A 17,650-nucleotide genomic window follows, 5' to 3' on the forward strand; every position below is an offset into this window, starting at 1 on the left:
AGGAGATTTAACTTTCTAATTCGTAAAACTCTTCATTACTTATTCATGCACATTTTTTTCAAGATAGGCTCTTACTAGTTTCATTCCACTAGTTCCCATTTTTTGTACAATTCATAAATCCTTAACCCTCTTCAGATTGTAACATTCTCTCCCACTTATTGTTTGTAACATTCTCTCCCATTTATTGTTTGTAACATTCTCTTACCACTTATTTGTTACATTCTCTTACCACTTATTGTTTGTAACATTCTCTTACCACTTATTGTTTGTTACATTCTCTCACCACTTATTGTTTGTAACATTCTCTCACCACTTATTATTTGTTAGTCTCTTACTACTTATTGTTTGTAACATTCTCTCACCACTTATTGTTTGTAACATTCTCTTACCACTTATTGTTTGTAACATTCTCTCACCACTTATTGTTTGTAACATTCTCTCACCACTTATTTGTTAGTCTCTTACTACTTATTGTTTGTAACATTCTCTCACCACTTATTGTTTGTAACATTCTCTTACCACTTATTGTTTGTAACATTCTCTCACCACTTATTGTTTGTAACATTCTCTCACCACTTATTATTTGTTACATTCTCTTACCACTTACTGTTTGTAACATTCTCTTACCACTTATTGTTTGTTACATTCTCTCACCACTTATTTGTAACATTCTCTCACCAATTATTGTTTGTAACATTCTCTCACCAGTTATTGTTTGTAGCATTCTCTTACCACTTATTATTTGTTACATTCTCTTACCACTTATTATTCTTCCAGATAATTTCCTTCCTTTGCATCCATGCAAAATGTTTCTAATTTCCTTCTTTTGTATCCATGCAAAATGTTTCTTAAATGCTAACCTCACTTTCCAAAATGTACTTGCCACTAAAATGTTATGTACAGTGCAGCATATTGTACTGCTGGAGTCAACATTTTAAGTCCCAAAGCCTTTTGTTTTGCATATAAAACTCCTGTTTTTAAGGGGTTTAATCTTCAGCCCATATGTATTTAAAACAATGCAGTGATTAAATTCACTTCTTACTTATACTCGTTCATATACATTTTTTGCCACATATCTATCTTTGCTCAGCAGCTCTTTGTTATGTTTCCTTTTTTTCCATATTACATATTATGTTCACCCATTCTTGTTTTTTTTTTTCTTTTTGTTTTCCTCTTTTCCCAGAAATGTTTCTGAAATTTGAGGGCAATTATCACTGTCATTATTCCTTCTCTGACTCCTTTATATGGTTTGGGCTGTTAGCACAGAGAATTAAGGCTCTGAGATGTTAACAAGCTGCTTTCTGTAGTCAAGGATACAGAGGTTGATTTCTTCCAGCTGTATTTGCCTACTGTCTGATTTTGAACAAGTCACTTGACCAGACAGCGCTTCCAAGTTACCCCTGGAAAAAAGATACTTGTGTTGAGTGAGCCTATCCAGGTAACAAATGTGTAAAATAAAAACTCAAAACTCCATTATGTTCTTTAACTCTTGTGTCACTAGCTTGATCATGTACTACTCTTTCCTTCTCGTTATTAATATGGTGCCATCTGTATCTTTTTACATTACTGGGAAGACAATATATTTCTGTTTTTCTTAACAGTGCTTATTGTACTTGACATTAAAATTTCAGGTACACTCCAGAATGTCTCTCATTCCTCTTGTATATTTATTTAATAACAATGGTCTGCATGATGATGTCTCATATATATTATTGCACTATTGTATGAACCAACATCCCCCTCTGTATATGTGTATTTACATATCAGTTTGTAGCATTGCTATATATTACTGTATCTTTTTACCAGTTATTGTATTTCTGATTCTTGGCTATTGTATTTCAGTTTTTTGGGGCATTGCTGTATATTTCTGCATCGTTTTGTCTGTTATTGTATTTCTGTTTCTTGGGGTATTGCTATATATTTCTGTATCATTCTTTCCTGTTATTACATTTGTTTCTTGGGACACTGCTGGACATTTCTCTATCATTTTTTCTGGTTTTGTTTTCCAGTTTCTTAGGGCATTACTATATATTTCTTTATCATTTTTTTCTATATTGCTTTTCTGTTTCTTGTGTTATTGCTATATATTTCTGTATCATGTTATCCTTTATTTTACTTCTGATTTTTGAGGCATTGCTATATATTTCTGTATTATTTTATCTGTTGTATTTCCGTTTTTGGGGCATTGCCATATATTTCTGTGTCATTTTATCTGTTATGATATTTCTGTTTCTTGGGGTGTTTGTATATAGTTAGTCATTTTTCTGTTATATTTCAATTTCTTGGGGTATTGCTATATATTTCTATATCATTTTACCAGTTGTATTTCTGTTTATTGGGGCATTGCTATATATTTCTGTATCATTTTACCAGTTTTCGTATTTCTATTTCTTGGGGCATTGCTGTATATTTTTGTATCATTTTACCAGTTGTATTTCTATTTCTTGGGGCATTGCTATATATTTCTGTATTATGTTATCTTTTATTGTATTTCTGATTCTTGGGGCATTGCTATATATTTCTGTATTATGTTATCCTTTATTGTATTTCTGATTTTTGGGGCATTGCTATATATTTCTGTATCATTTTAGCTACTGTTTTATTCCTGTTTTTTTGGGGCATTGTTATATATTTCTGTATTATGTTATCCTTTATTGTATTTCTGATTCTTGAGACATTGCTATATATTTCTGTATAATTTTATCTGTTATTGTATTTCTGTTTCCTGAGGCATTGCTATACACTTATTTATAATTTTTTCTGTTATGATATTTCAGTTTCTTGGGGCATTGCTGTATATTTCTGTATCATGTTATCCTTTACTGTATTTCTGATTCTGACATTTCAGTTTCTTGGGGCATTGCTGTGTATTTCTGTATCATTTTATCTGTTACTGTATTTCTGATTTTTGGTGCATTTCTATACATTTCTGCATCATTTTTTTTCTATTGCTGTACTTCTGTTTCTTGGAGCATGGGGTTGTGCTTGAAAAGGGTACTCAGGCCAGTCCATTTAACCAGTCAATAAATGTTAATTAAATAAACTGAATTGTCAGTAAAACATTAACCGTAAGAGTATGTTTCTTACTCTTATTTCCACAGTTTTGAAACTGGCAGCCTGAGAGAGTTTGTTTCTCAGTAGAGGTTTCTAGAACTGGTAGTTGAATTGTTTGTTTCACAGTAGAATTTAAGATGACACCCAGGTGTGTTTGGGTCTGTATACTGTGTTTCGATACGACAAGAAATTAAGACATACGATTAACAGTTAGTTTTAACTGTCAAAAAAAGTGAAAAAAAGTAATGGAATTAAGCAATAACTGACGATGTGGTGTGGTATATTGAAGATTTACCCATGGTCAGTGTGGTTTAATCATGAGGGCAAAGCCTGGGTGATTAAATAAAGCCAACCATGGGTGAATTTCAATATACCACAACTACAGAGTCAGTTATTGCTATCATACAATGACATTATTTAAGAAAAAAACATACTTTTCTTAAATAATGTCTTTGTATAACGGTACATTACTGTTCTTCTGCGGCTGGAGGTATACTGCTTCCTTGTGTTGATGTACTGCGCATGCGTATGGGACTTGTGTTCCCATGCATACCCAGTACATGAATGCTTTGAAATGGAAGCAACAGAGGAAAGAAAGTTTCCGCTGCTCCATTTTTGTTTTCTTTTTTTTTTTTTTTCAATTAAAAAAATCTTTAGGGTAGTTTAGGGGTAGGAGAGAGAGACAGCATGGAAGAAATACAAGGGATATCGGGTACTGATTTCCCTAGTATTTTGTCCAAGCTGCCTCTCTGGTATGTCCGGAGTCGGGGCTAAAGATTTTATTTTTATTTTTTAAGAAATAAAAATAAAATTTAAACAATATACCAACGAAAAGAAGTCCGGGTGACCGGACATTTTTCCGTTTGTATATTGTGGGATTTATAACGGACACGCTGGTTGGGCTGGCCAATCAGCGTGCACATTTTTGAATATTAATGGGGCATCATTGTATAATAGATAATATTCCACAGTAGAAAACAAGTAAAGCATTGATATTGCAGAATCAAAATACAGTCCCAGGAGATTAAATATGCCAATGCACTAGTAGGCAAATCTTCATTAAAAGCCAAAAATAATTAAATAAATATCCAATGCACACTGGATACATAATACCATACTGACCTTTACTGCCATCTGAAGGAGTCTGAAGACTGCATACGTTAGGCTGTAACTTTAAATGGAACAATGCCGACTGTGTTGTAATAAGGTTTATTTACGGAGAATGATTGGGTCAGTTTCCATTTCTGGTAATAGCGTGTATATTTTTCTCACTGCTAATTCCACTGAGTCATTGAGCTAGATGTACTTATTTATTGCCATTTGATTTTTCAGGGTTTTTTTATCTAAATTTAAAATGCATAGCAAAGTCTTGGCAGTTATATTTGTTTTGATTAGAAATGTACTTGTTAGGAAAATTGTTCTGCTCAACACCTAGTGTCACTGAGTTACTTTTATTTCTTCTTTTGCTTTTTTCAGTTTTAAAATGTACGTATTACAGAGTTTTGCTCATACATTTCTTCTGATCGTTATCTAGAAGCATTTGTTAAAATGTACATACACCAGAGTGTTGTTACCCATATATTTCTTTTGTTAGTTATCTAGAAGTGTATTTGTTAGAAGAAGAATTCTTGAAGTATTTTAATAAATTAGTTTACTCGTTCTTTTTAGATGCAAGGTGGAAAAACAAATTCTGGGGAAAATCTATGGAAATTGTTCCAGTTGGCATAGTACACGTAAAACTTCCTGCGTAAGTTTTGCAATGTAGTGAATGCATATATGTATGTGTTTCTTTGCATGTTTTCATTTTTGCATCCATTTGGTAAGATAAGTATGTGTCTGTCTGCATAAGTCATTGCATGCTGGGAAGCATGTTGTTAACAAAAAATGAATCCACGTTTCTTTCCAGCCAGCCTAGTACAATTAAAACATATTCTAATATAGTCATAAAATTGCTGTTGAATGTATTATGTTTCTGTGTGAAGGGAAATAGAGAGACTGAGAGCAAATGGAGAATCTATGGGTTTCTGGATAATGATCATTAGAATCTGAGGCAGTCCTGTCCTTCGTTGTAAATATGTACCTCCTGTGAGCTTCATTAGTCCAACTGTAACTCATAACTGAATCTAGCTGTCAGCTTAGAAGAGGATTAAGGCTACATGGTCCTAATGACCACCATCCAGTAGTCCTGGATTTAACTCCTGTAGTCTTCATTAACTATTGGGTGGCCGCGGTGGTGCAGTAGTTAACGTTGTCACCTCACAGCAAGAGGTTCTCCAGTTTGATCCTTGGCTGGGGTGCCTTCTGTGCGGAGTCCTCATGTCCTTCATGCGGTCGCATGGGTTTCCTCCGGGTGCTGCAGTTTCCTCCCACTTTCCAAAGACATGCTGTAGGTGAGTGTGTGTGTGCGAGTGAGTGGTACGAATGAACTACCATGGTAGGGATAGCCAACAGGCGGTGTAAACCTTGGCTCAAGATGATTGTCACAGTTGAAGTGACACCCCAACTCCATATGCAAAATGGGAAAAAGGGTTTGAGGATGGATGGAAGAGGTCTTCATTAGCTATTGTGTGACTGAGCAGGTCATTTAACCAGTGATACTGGGCCTCTACTGAAAATGGGCATCAACCTAGCTGGAAAACCAAGTTAAAAGGATATATAAATAAAGCATTGAGAAGGAAAGATAACACACCTATTTAGGCTTGCAACTAATCCTTAGTCCCACCAGGGGCTCCACTATCCTAGACCTGGTTATTGCCAACATGGGAAATCGATGCTCCACACCTATGGTCACCCCCTCATTGGTGAGGTCTGACCATAAACTAATCACCCTTGACATCCACATCCCACACCCACTCCCCAGTAAGGAAACCTCTGTAAAAAACTTCTCCAAAGCCAACTTCATGCTACTCAAGTCAGAAGTGACATACTTCATGACACCCATGCAGACGGGAACTGAACGTTCAACTGCTGAATTCTACACTAAGGCACTGTACGAGCACATCCACTCGTGCATGAATTGTGCCATCTCCAACAGAGCCAAGACCCGCTCCTCCAAAAAAGGAAGCCAATCTGGTGGTCCCTTACCATAAACAAACTTTACAACAAAAGGAAGAAACTGTTGCAGAAAAGAGGAAAATCCCATGATACAAAAAACTCGCTTACCAGACTCAGTAAGAAGCTGAGATCCCTCATAAAATCCTCCAAAGCTAGCTACAAAAATAAAATTGCCAAAGATTCCAAAAACAACCACAAGGCGTTCTATAGCTATGTCAAGATTCTAAATGGCAATGCTCAGATCTGCTCTGAGCTACAACAGAATGGCATTAAATATACTGATCCCAAGGATATTGCCAATATCCTGGCAGATCGATTCAGTGCAAACTTCACCCCCCCCCCTCACCCCCTAAAGGGCCCATCTCAATACCAAAAGATTGCCAAATTCCAGTAATAATGGCCACACAGGTAAAAAACGCACCCTCCAAAGGTAAGAATACAGTATCCATGGGACCAGACGACATCCCAGGCTATGTACTACATGAACTACAAAATGAACTGGCACCTCACAAGTGTCATGTTTAATCATAGCCTCACCTCAGGCTCCATGCCCACTGAGTGGCGCACAGCTACAGTTATCCCACTCCACAAGGGGGGGACCCACCTTGGATTCCGGGAACTATCACCCCATCCATCTGATGAGCCTGATCTGCAAGGCCATGGAATGTATTATCATGGAACTTATAAACAGACATTGGCAACCTTCAAACACTGGACCCCACACAGTTTGGGTTCGTGAAGGGCCGAGCTTGTCTCCTGAGCCTGATTGACTTCGAATCAGTCTCCAGAGCAGTGGACAAGGGTAAGGTCGTCCACACAGCCTATCTGGACCTCGCCAAGGCCTTTGACACCACCCCCCACTCTGGAATCATAGATAAACGTACTAATCTGGGCATTAATCCCTACGTCACTCGATGGGTTGCCAACTGGCTTACTGACGGAACCCACAATGTAAAAGTAGCCGACCCCAAATCCAGCTCCAGACAAGTGACAAGTGGAGTACCTCAGGGTTCAGTCCTGGGACTGCTCTTGTTTGGCATCTACTTCTCTGATTTACAGGCCAACACTAAGGGACTCTGGCTAACAAAGTTTGCACATGTCTGCAAACTGGGAGTCATTATTGAATCCCCAAATAATATGGCTGTTCTACAAAAGGGCCTTGCAGAAACAGATGCTTGGTGTCAGAGCCATGGGCTCAAGCTCAATGCCAAGAAATGTATAGTTATCCCCTTTGGGAAAAAACCTGTACCCGTGAATTACCACATAGGTGGCAGTACACTAAACACCGAAAGGGTGGTAATAGACTTGGGGACACAGGTGGACAGTGGTCTCACCTTCGATAACCACATCGCCATAACAGTCAAGAAATCCTTCTATGTGGCACACCTCATCACTAAGGGATTTTCATCCAGAAAAAAGGAGGTCATTGTCCCACTGTACTCATCCCTCATTAGACCCATTATAGAATACAATGCTCCGTTTGGTATTTACCTCTCAAGACATCTGCAACAACTGGAAAGGCCGCAGAAATACCTCACTAAAAGAATCACAGGCCTAAAGTAGATGCCCTATGCTGACCATCTAAAGAAACTCCACCTATACTCTTTCACTTATCGTCTACTCAGAGGTGATCTCTGCTTAACATACAAGGCCATGTCAAACTCAGAGCTGTTGGACATGCTACACTTAAAGAAATCAGAAAAGACGGAAGCCCTTAAAGAAATCCCAATCCCTCAGAGAGACATGCTCCAGGGATATAAACCTTGTCATCACAATGAACAAAACATGCTGGAGGGATAGGTTCCTGACCCAGAGATTCCCCAGACTCTGGAATAGACTGCCCATACATGTCAAGCAGAGTGCCTCTTTGGCCCTCTTCAAAAGGAACCTTGATGATTGGATGGGAGATAGAAAATTCACCCCTGGAATCACGTCAGTCACCCTGCTAGACATGGGTCCAAGGAAGTAAATACTGTGGGAAGAAATAGCCATGGAATTGTTATGGCTAGACTTGTATAGGCCCTAGGGCCGATAGCCTAGTACCAACCTATGAACCTATATAATTTTCAAGGAATCTGTTCCGCATATGAACTCATTTAATATTTTATCATGATTGCTGATGGTATGAGTGTTGATGTAGTTTATTAATCATTTTAATACTGCAGGTTTCCATGTACAACAAGTGACTGTGGACATACAAGTATGCCAAGTGGCAACACATCTATGATGTAGTGAACATACATAATTTTATGCTATTTCCAGAAAAAACTGACCTTCTCAGAAGATTATTGGTATATAAAATTCTACTTTAACATTTGATTGTATTGGATTCTAGATTTATATACAACCACAGAGTGCTTAACATTGTATTAAATACCTGACTTTAATATTAGCAGCCATACACATGTCAGTCTGGAAGGCCCTAACATTTTTACATTGGAAGATTATGAGGTTAGTATTGCTAATAATTTATGGTGACAGCTAGAACTGAATGATCACTACATGTCATAACATCTATATTTGCACATTAAGAAGGTGCTTCCCTGGCTGCCTTCAAAGCCAGTCTTTGGTTGGTTGACTACATTTTCAGACCTGGTATTAATGTGAACAATCTACTGTACAAAGAAAACTAGTCTACCCTTATCAGCACACAGGCTATTTAGCTAAGCTCCTCCTTGGTGGTCCCGCATTTGAATGTATATATCCCAGCTAAGCTTCAGTTACAGGGTGGATAGTTACTACATTTTTTCTTTCCTTGTCAGCAAAACAAAGTTCTGTATGGCATGCATACATCTCAACTGTCTCTGTTTTTTCAAAACATCCCTGATTTGGCCCTATTCCTCATAAAAATGTTTGAATTTCTGGTAAATTACTAAGGACTACAGTCACTGAATAATATAAATCATTAGAATGTCATTCTTCTTCTTCAGAAAGTTCATGTTGATGTAAAACCTGTTGTTTTATTAACCTTTTAAGAGAATTAAAGTAATATTTAAAATGTCCCTGATTTGGGGGCTTTCTTCTCCCATTATTTTTGGTTTTGTCCAAAATTCTTGAACAAAGAAGCTGAGAGGTCTGATGGCACACTGATTTATAATAATATAGAAAAACAATGTTTTTAGTGCTTAATGTGGGGATAGTCCCCAAGTCCTTGTACCTAGTTAACGGGCATACACACTTTATAAGCTGATATCTTAGTTCCCTGGTAGTCCCCATTAAACACAACATTATAACTGGCCAATTTTCTAAATGTGTTTTTTGATCTTTATAATACTTCTAGAAAGAAAGGAATAATGAGAAGGAATATGTAAGGATACAAATGAAATGTCGTTTGTAAAGGGAGTGCCAGACAAACACTATTACATCACATTTGAAAGTCAATCAGTATATCCAATAAGGTCTAACATCTTTAAATACTACAGAATTGGCATTTTATCCTGTGATGATTGGTGTATATCCAGCTCTCAGAAGATGTTAAAACATTTAAAATCATGGATGCGAATTTTCATGGCAATCTTGTTTGGAGACAAGCTGCTGTAGATCTTGTGTAGAGAGAAACTCAAACATATTATTGCTGATATCCTTGAAAGAAGTTGCACTTCTGTGTGGGAACAACATTCTTTGGGCTAGCTTTACAAGCTCCTTGTTTTTTATAGTTTATGGAGATGCTGTTATGATCAAGAACTTCAATAAGCTGATGAGCGTCTAAGGTGTGTTGCGAGTCACACACTCCTGCTGTGATTTCCGATTTCAAGTTGAAAGGATTCGCAGCCCTTACAGCAGTGATAATTTTCTTGCATTCGCCATACCTCCTCAGTAAGGATGGGAATAAGATTCATGAGAAAACTTCATACATGCAAACTGTATGTAGGTATGTATATTTACACATGCATGCATGCACACATACACACACACCCACATACATAACTACATATGTACATATATATAGTTGTTTGTGAGTGTGTATATGCATGAATATGTACACGTGCATATGGTTATTTATGTGTGTGTGTGTGTGTGTGTGTGTGTGTGTATGCATGTAATTTATATGTGAGGAAAGGAGAGAGTGCTTTAAGTCTGTAAAACAGAAATCAGATGAATTGTATCAGAAGGCCCACGGGTACAACATTAAAAAAGTACATGCTTCAACTAGGACCAAAACCTAGACCATTTGGATCTTTGTTCAGTTGCTCTACCTCTGAGTTGCTGAAACAGGTGAGAACGGGCCGAGATACTCTGAAGTATCAACTTCCCAAGGACTTGGCCTTGTGGCATAAATCCTAGAGACTAGAGAGCAAGGATGCTCTGTAGAGCCATGGGCCAGATGAAAGAAGCCAGTATCCTGTCATAGCATCTAGTCATAATTCTTATCCTTATATAAATGACTTGCAGTAATGAGAGCACTTTTGTCACTCCTAAACTTAATGAACTGCTGAGCTACAAAACTTCTTGTGTCCACCAGCAGTCACAAAGGCAACAGTTCATCCCCAGACCCTCCCCCTGGAATAGGAGAACTGGCTGTTGACTGCTTAATCCTATACCATTGCCTGGCTCTACCAGGGGTCTAATTCTCTTTCAAACTGTGAGTTGCTGGTGGTGCAAACATATGTTCTACCTCTGTACCAACTGGCTGCATTATTTATAAATTTCTATCTGGATGTATCTATCTAACTATTTGGATATTTATAAGGTGCCCAGACCCTTTTCATTCACAGCCTAGGCCCACTGTGAAGCACATACTCTGGTCAGAAAGTCCTTCTATGTGGCACAGCACATTACTAAGGGTTTTGCATCAAGGAAGAAAGAGGTCATTATCTCCCTCTACTCCTCCCTCATTAGGCCAATCATCGAGTACACTATCCCATTTGGCATGTATCTCACTAGACACCTGCAACAACTGGGGAGGCCGCAAAAGTACCTCATAAAGAGAATCTAGGCCTTAAACACTTGTCCTATATGGACAGAATCAAAAAACTCCAACTATTCTCTGTCTCATATTGCCTGCTTAGAGGTGATCTCTGCTTGACTTACAAAGCCATGTGTGACCCATCCCTGTTAGAAGTGCTACATCTAAAGAAATCCCAATCCCTCCACACCACACGCTCCAGAGACCTCAACCTCATTACCACAACTAACAGAACATGTTGGAGGGACAGGTTCATAACCCAGAGACTGGCCATGCTATGGAATAGACTTCCCATACATGTCAGGCAGAGCACCTCGCTGACCCTCTTCAACAGAAATCTTGATGAGTGGATGGGAAACAGAAAATTCACCCAGAGGATAACTCCAGTGGCTCTACTCGACAGAGGCACTGGGAACTAAGGTCTGGTGGCACTATGCCTGGGTAATCCTATGGCTAGGCTTGTAAAGCCCCCAGCGCCATTAGCCTAGTACACACCTATGAATAAACTACTGAAGTGCCCGCCTTCCCCAATACAATCCATCAAGTGACTAGACACAGAGGGAAAAGGAGAGAGAATGTATCACTCTGGTCCCAGAACCAGAACTCAGGTTAACTGTTGTATCAGTTAGAAGCTTTAGGAGGCCAAGGACTGGTGAAATCTAAGAAAGCAGCACTAAAGAAGTTTGTGTCAATCTGTGCACATGCATGCATGTGGGCTTGTGTGTGTAAGAGGCTGTTTACCTTTTCACCTGTATCTTTAATGATGGTGTCTATGTTTTATGATTTGACAATTTATTTTAGCAGTAATCTATGACTGGGTATGAATATGTCAAGATTTACCCACTGTTGGAGTGGTTTAATCACGTGGGCGGCCACGGTGGTGCAGCAGTTAGCATTGCCACCTCACAGCAAGAGGTTCTCTGGTTCGATCCTCAGCTGGGGTGCCTTCTGTGCAGAGTCTGCATGTCCTCCCTGTGGTCATGTGGGTTTCCTCTGGGTGCTCCGGTTTCCTCCCACATCCCAAAGACATGCTGTAGGTGGATTGGACAATCTAAATTGGCCCTAGACATGAGTGCGTGCATGTGTGTGCCTTATGTGGAAGGTTGGGCACTAGCCTGGCAACTCGACACCATAAAACTCCACTGTCAATCAATAGTGGACTGGTGATCTGCTGTGGTGACCCCTAACTGGGAAAAAGCCGAAAGAAGAAGGAGGTCTGGTTTAATCACAAGTGTGAAGTAATTGACTGCACAAGAAAGGAGAGCCTGCACACACCTAGGCCTAAATTTACAGTCTCCCATCTAGTCATCAAGTCTAGTTTTGAAAGTAGATAGACTGCTACTATGATGTGTGGAGGGAGTTTATTCCAAAGGTATGGAATAGGCTAGGTGTCTTGTGGTGGGAGCTGAGGCCTTTGTCATGAGGGCTAATTAGACCATTGTTTCTGCAAAGGTGAAAGAGGTCAAAATGGTAAGGACTTTCAGTGCTGAGAATGCTAAAAAATAGATCAGCTCTCAGACTTCTGAATGGATTATCAATTTTTACTTTCATTCTTTCTTTTCTCTATCCTTCAAAGTTTTATGTATCCTAAGATAGAATGCCATGTTTGCATCTGTAATTAGCACAGTTCTTTAATATAGAACCTTATTGTTTATATAAGAGTTGACCCGCGGTGGTGGTGCTGCGGTAGCGTTGTCACCTCACAGTAAGACGCTGTCCGGTTCGATTCTCAGCTAGAGCGTCTTCTGCGTGTAGACATGCGTGAATGGGCGTACCTTTGTTGAAGGTTGTGCGTCAGGGCTGGTAACTCGGCACGTAAAAATCAACTACCAATCATTAGCGGACCGGAGTTCCGCTGTGGCGACCCCTAACCAGGAAAAGCCGAAAGACACAAACAGTTGTTTGTATAAGAGTTAGAAATTTTACTAAAAGTGCCAGGTTTAATGGGCCCACTGCTTGTACTACTTTCTCCATTAGTGAGCATCTGGCATCTTTTTGGAAGTTTTCACAGTTTGGGACTAAACAGGTACTCCCAGCAATGCATGCTGCTCACCCCATGCCCTCCACTTCTTTTTCATTGCTTGCACAGTTCATATATCTGCCCTTTTTATTAGTAGTGTATCTAGAGTGGGGCAAAAGGGGCAACTATCCCAGGCACAAAGTATTGGGGGTGTGATCAGCCAATCCCAATCTTTCATTAATGCAGTACCAACTCTTAAAAGCCAGTATTGCATTTGTGGTCAGTCTGAGCACTGTAGCACTCCTTGTGTGGTCTGAAATTTAGCAACTGCTTGCTACATTGTAGAGAGTAGTTTGCTACAGCTTAAAAGTAAAAATATTTTTTTACTAAAACCTGTGCACTGTAGTGCGCCATGCAGGCATGGTATAAACTGTAGCTTCCATTTGCTACATTTGTAACATGCAGTTTGATATAGTTTAGAAAAAAAATTAAAACATGAGCACTGTAGAACTCTGGGCAGGCAGGCTATGAACTGCAGCAAACTGTTTGGTACATTTGTTGCAAATAGTTTGCTACAGTTTAAATAGAAGAAATATGTTTTTTGTTAACTAAAACATGAGCGCTGCAGCACTCTGTGCAGGCAGGGTATAAACTGTAGGCAACTGTTTGCTACATTTGATGCAAGCAGTTTGCTAAAGTTTAAATATAAAAATGTGTGTGTGTGTGTGTGTGTGTGTGTGTGTGTGTGTGTGTGTGTGTATATATATATATATATATATATATATATATATACATATATATATATATATATATATATATATATATATATATATATATATATATATATATATATATATATGGGTTCCTGTCGCGTGATCGAAAATTGTAAACAGCGAACACATATTGAGTGAACACGATTGGTCGAAACGTTGCACGTGTAACACTGAAATCGCCATAGGGAATATTTTCCCTTTACTTCAATGCAAGTGCAATCTCAGAGTAGGAATATTTAAGTAGCGGTGGTGTGGGGGCTTGCCCCCCTGCCTACAGCATTTAGGTAAGTATAGTTTTTCATTTTTATGTTTTTATTATATTTTTGAAATTTCAAACATCACTCATATGGTGTCGACCATATGGTGTTCGATGTTTGAAACTTTTGAAAATATAATATAGACCCTATGTGTGTGTGTGTATATATATATATATATATATATATATATATATATATATATATATATATTTTTTATTATTTTTTTTTTAATTAAATCATGTGCAGAGTAGTACTCCATGCAGGCAGGGTATAAACTGTAGCAACTGTTTGCTACATTTTAAAAGAAGCAATTATTATTTTTTAAATAAAACATGTTGACAGAGGTTTTGAAGCAGGGCACAGAAATGTGACATGAATGACAAGGGGCGGGAAGGGGCATGTCATACTTTTGCCAGTAGAAGAAACTTCCTTTTTTTGTTTGTTCTTCAGTGGAAGAGCTGGCGGTTAATCTAACTTTAATAAGTCAATCATTTGACAAGAACTACAACCACCCTGCTCCAGGCCCCATGAGGAGCTCAGTGTCTCTCCAGCCTAACACCACTCTAAGTATTCAGCTGCTGTACCACCTTTATCTTTTATCCAGCTGGTGGATACATTGTTATAAGAAATGGGCAGTCCGGGTCTGAACTGTCTGCAAACACAAACAGCTAAAGTTAACTTTGAGTATGTGTCTACCTGTTTGAGCTAATACTCATTATCCCCTGGAGAGCACTCTGCTTTGGCTTGTAAGCAGCCACCCCCCCCCACACACACACACACACTCACACTCATCTTCCATTTCTCTTTTATTCCCTTCTGTTAGCAAATAGCATCCATAACTGATCAAATACTGTGTGTTTGTTAATTTAAATTGAGACCACAGTAGCCTACTGATACAAGATTATCCTGTTCTTCCACCTGAGAAATGATTAAGAAATGACTTACAGTTTCAGAGCAGTCCTTGGTCAATTCTGACTGTTTCTTAAACACAAACTTGTCTTTGCCTGGATTTTGGCTCATTAGCAGCAGTACAAAAGAACTGCCTGCTCACACCCTTGTTCTCCCCCTCCCCCTTCCCTGTTTATTGCCTTAAGCCAATCCCAAAGTTCATCAATATTACCTGTGACAGGCACCATTTTTAAAACTACAACCACCCTTTGAGCACTTTATGCTCAGCCCTGCCATAAAACTTACTAAACCTGCTTGAACTGGGGCTTAGCTAACTGACAGTTTGTGGAAATACAGGGTACTTACCTGAGTCTCCACATTCACTACCATATGTTCATATATCAGTTTACTCTGTTACCTGATTGTTTCCAGCCCCCTCATAAGAGCAACTAACAGGGTCTCTGCCCGCTTTGCTCCCCACCCTGCCCCAAATTCTCTCCCACCCCCAGTGGTCCTACCTTTGTTACACACACAAACCCCTCCCATCTTTCCAACAGCCAACCACAGCACTAAACCCAACACTAATTCTTCCATCTTCCCACTACTATCACACCTCCTCAACTAACATGTGCAAGCATACCTTAACTATGCTCACTGCATGCACTCTCCTTGCAAATCTTACATCCTACCAAAACTCCATCATTCCCCCACTCAACCACTACCACTGTACTACTACTCACACCACCGCTCATTTCTCACCCTCACTCATCTCCCCTCCCACCAACTCAAGATCCATCCCTATGCACCCCCCCCCACATATTCTGTCAACTATATTACTCAAACAAAAAGCATCCCTACAACTTAACATAGTAACCCTCCCACCATACATATTACCCACAGAGCACAATTGTCATAAAGTTTCCCTAATAAACACATTCAAAAACTGAGAAAACTAATAACCTCATGCATATCAAAACTAGCCATAAGTGGAGACATCCACCCCAACCCTTGATCCACCATCTCCAACCCCACTCTTAATAATCAGACTAGAAACCATGACTTCTCCCAAATCACAGCCAATACAAAGCCAAGTGACCTCCTTCTACTAAGCCTAAATATTAGAAGTATATCCAACAAGGTCCATGAACTCCATGCCACCGTAGACTTGTACTCCCCAGTTATAGTCATCCTGACAGAAACCTGGCTAAAACCTCACATTACCAGTGAGCAAATCCTCCCTACCGGTTACAGCATACTAAGAGTAGACCGGCTAAACAAGAAAGGAGGCGGTATAGCTATAATATTTAAACAGCATCTAAACATCCAGATTTTAAAATCATCAGCTCGGCAAATAGGCAGTGAAGAAGTAATATATACCAACCTCAAAATAAACCAAAATAAAACCATCAACATAAGTGGATGCTACTTCCCACCTGGCCAAAACATCCCTCCACTAGAAAACCTCCTCAGCTGGTCTACCCACCATCTCCACCAAGAAACTAGAATTTTAGGTGATTTCAATATTGACTGACAATCCTGTTCTGGCAACCATCCAACCCATCATCTAAACCTTCATGGCTTCACCCAACTAGTCCAGTCACCAACCAGGATAAATAAAAACTCCAACAAGCACACTACCGTGGATTGGATACTAGTCAGTAAGAGCCCCCAGTCATATATAGCAGGCTACTTATCGGATAGCCTCAGTGATCACTCCCCAACATTCCCACTCAAAAAACACCTATACCAAGTTAAACCTGTTATCTACAGTCAAATACATAAAAACTAAACTTTAACCCACTTACATTCATCTCAACCCTCAAAGAATGTAACTGGCATCCTCTAAAGTACCTCAGTCTTTATGCCGCAATCTCAGCATCCTTAATTAACATGCGCCCATAAGACTTTCCAGAACCAAAGCACAACCATCCCCATGGCTACAGAAAACCACTAAGTCAGAAATGAAAAACAGGGATAAAAAGGGAGCAGTGGCGCAAAACCAAAACCGCCTCAACTAGACAGAAATTCCTAGAACTACGCAATAGAATCAAAAAGCTAATAAAACAGGACAAATTCCAATCTACCAGTCTGCCCTAGACTCCTCCCAACACAACCCCAAACAATTCTGGTCCTCCATAAACTCCATCCTCCACCTAGGTAAAGTCAGTACCCCTCCTCTTAACATCTCTCACTCCTCCGAACAACCTCATTCAACACACACTTCACACAAACCATACTATCACTAGTTAGACAACACAACCCCCCTCCCCTCCAACCCACACCTTCAACTAATCATCTCCCCACTGTCTTCTCTTTTTCTCCTGTTCCTACCTCCAGTATAACAAAACTGTTAACTAAACTTAAGCCCACCAAATTAGCAGCAGACAACCTCCCAAGTGAATGCCTACAAATCGCAGCTGATGCTCTAGCCTACCCAGTATCCATCTTGATTAACCTTTCTCTGTCAGAAAATTATTTTCCCACACTATGGAAAGTATCACATATAATTCCCCTCCACAGAACTAACCAGTTACCGCCCCATAGCTGTTTGCTCTCCATACTCCAAAATACTAGAGAGATGCATTCACTCTCAGGTCTCAGACTACCTCCTTACTAACAACCTCCTTTCCAATACTCAGCATGGTTTCCGACCAAACCATAGCACCACCACTGCCTTACTCTCCTTTACCAACACTATCCTTCAGCATAAAAACAATGGCTATCTCTCCTCTGCTAAGCATTCGACATGGTTCCACAC

General features: G+C 39.3%; 1 protein-coding gene across 5 annotated transcripts in view; it reads left to right on the plus strand.

Annotated features, from left to right (window-relative positions):
• OSBPL3 (oxysterol binding protein like 3) overlaps positions 1-17,650 on the plus strand; it is a 2,414,360-nt gene that overhangs the window by 1,946,872 nt on the left and 449,838 nt on the right. For all 5 annotated transcript variants that reach the window (XM_044066857.1, XM_044066855.1, XM_044066859.1 and 2 more), the window contains one exon: positions 4,723-4,801. In XM_044066857.1, the coding sequence (XP_043922792.1) occupies positions 4,723-4,801 (79 nt within the window). The remainder of the gene's footprint in view (positions 1-4,722; positions 4,802-17,650) is intronic.

The sequence above is a fragment of the Protopterus annectens genome, chromosome 3.part1 (genome assembly GCF_019279795.1).
Source record: "Protopterus annectens isolate FY-2018-M chromosome 3.part1, PAN1.0, whole genome shotgun sequence".
In the NCBI taxonomy this organism is placed as follows: Eukaryota; Metazoa; Chordata; order Ceratodontiformes; family Protopteridae; genus Protopterus; species Protopterus annectens.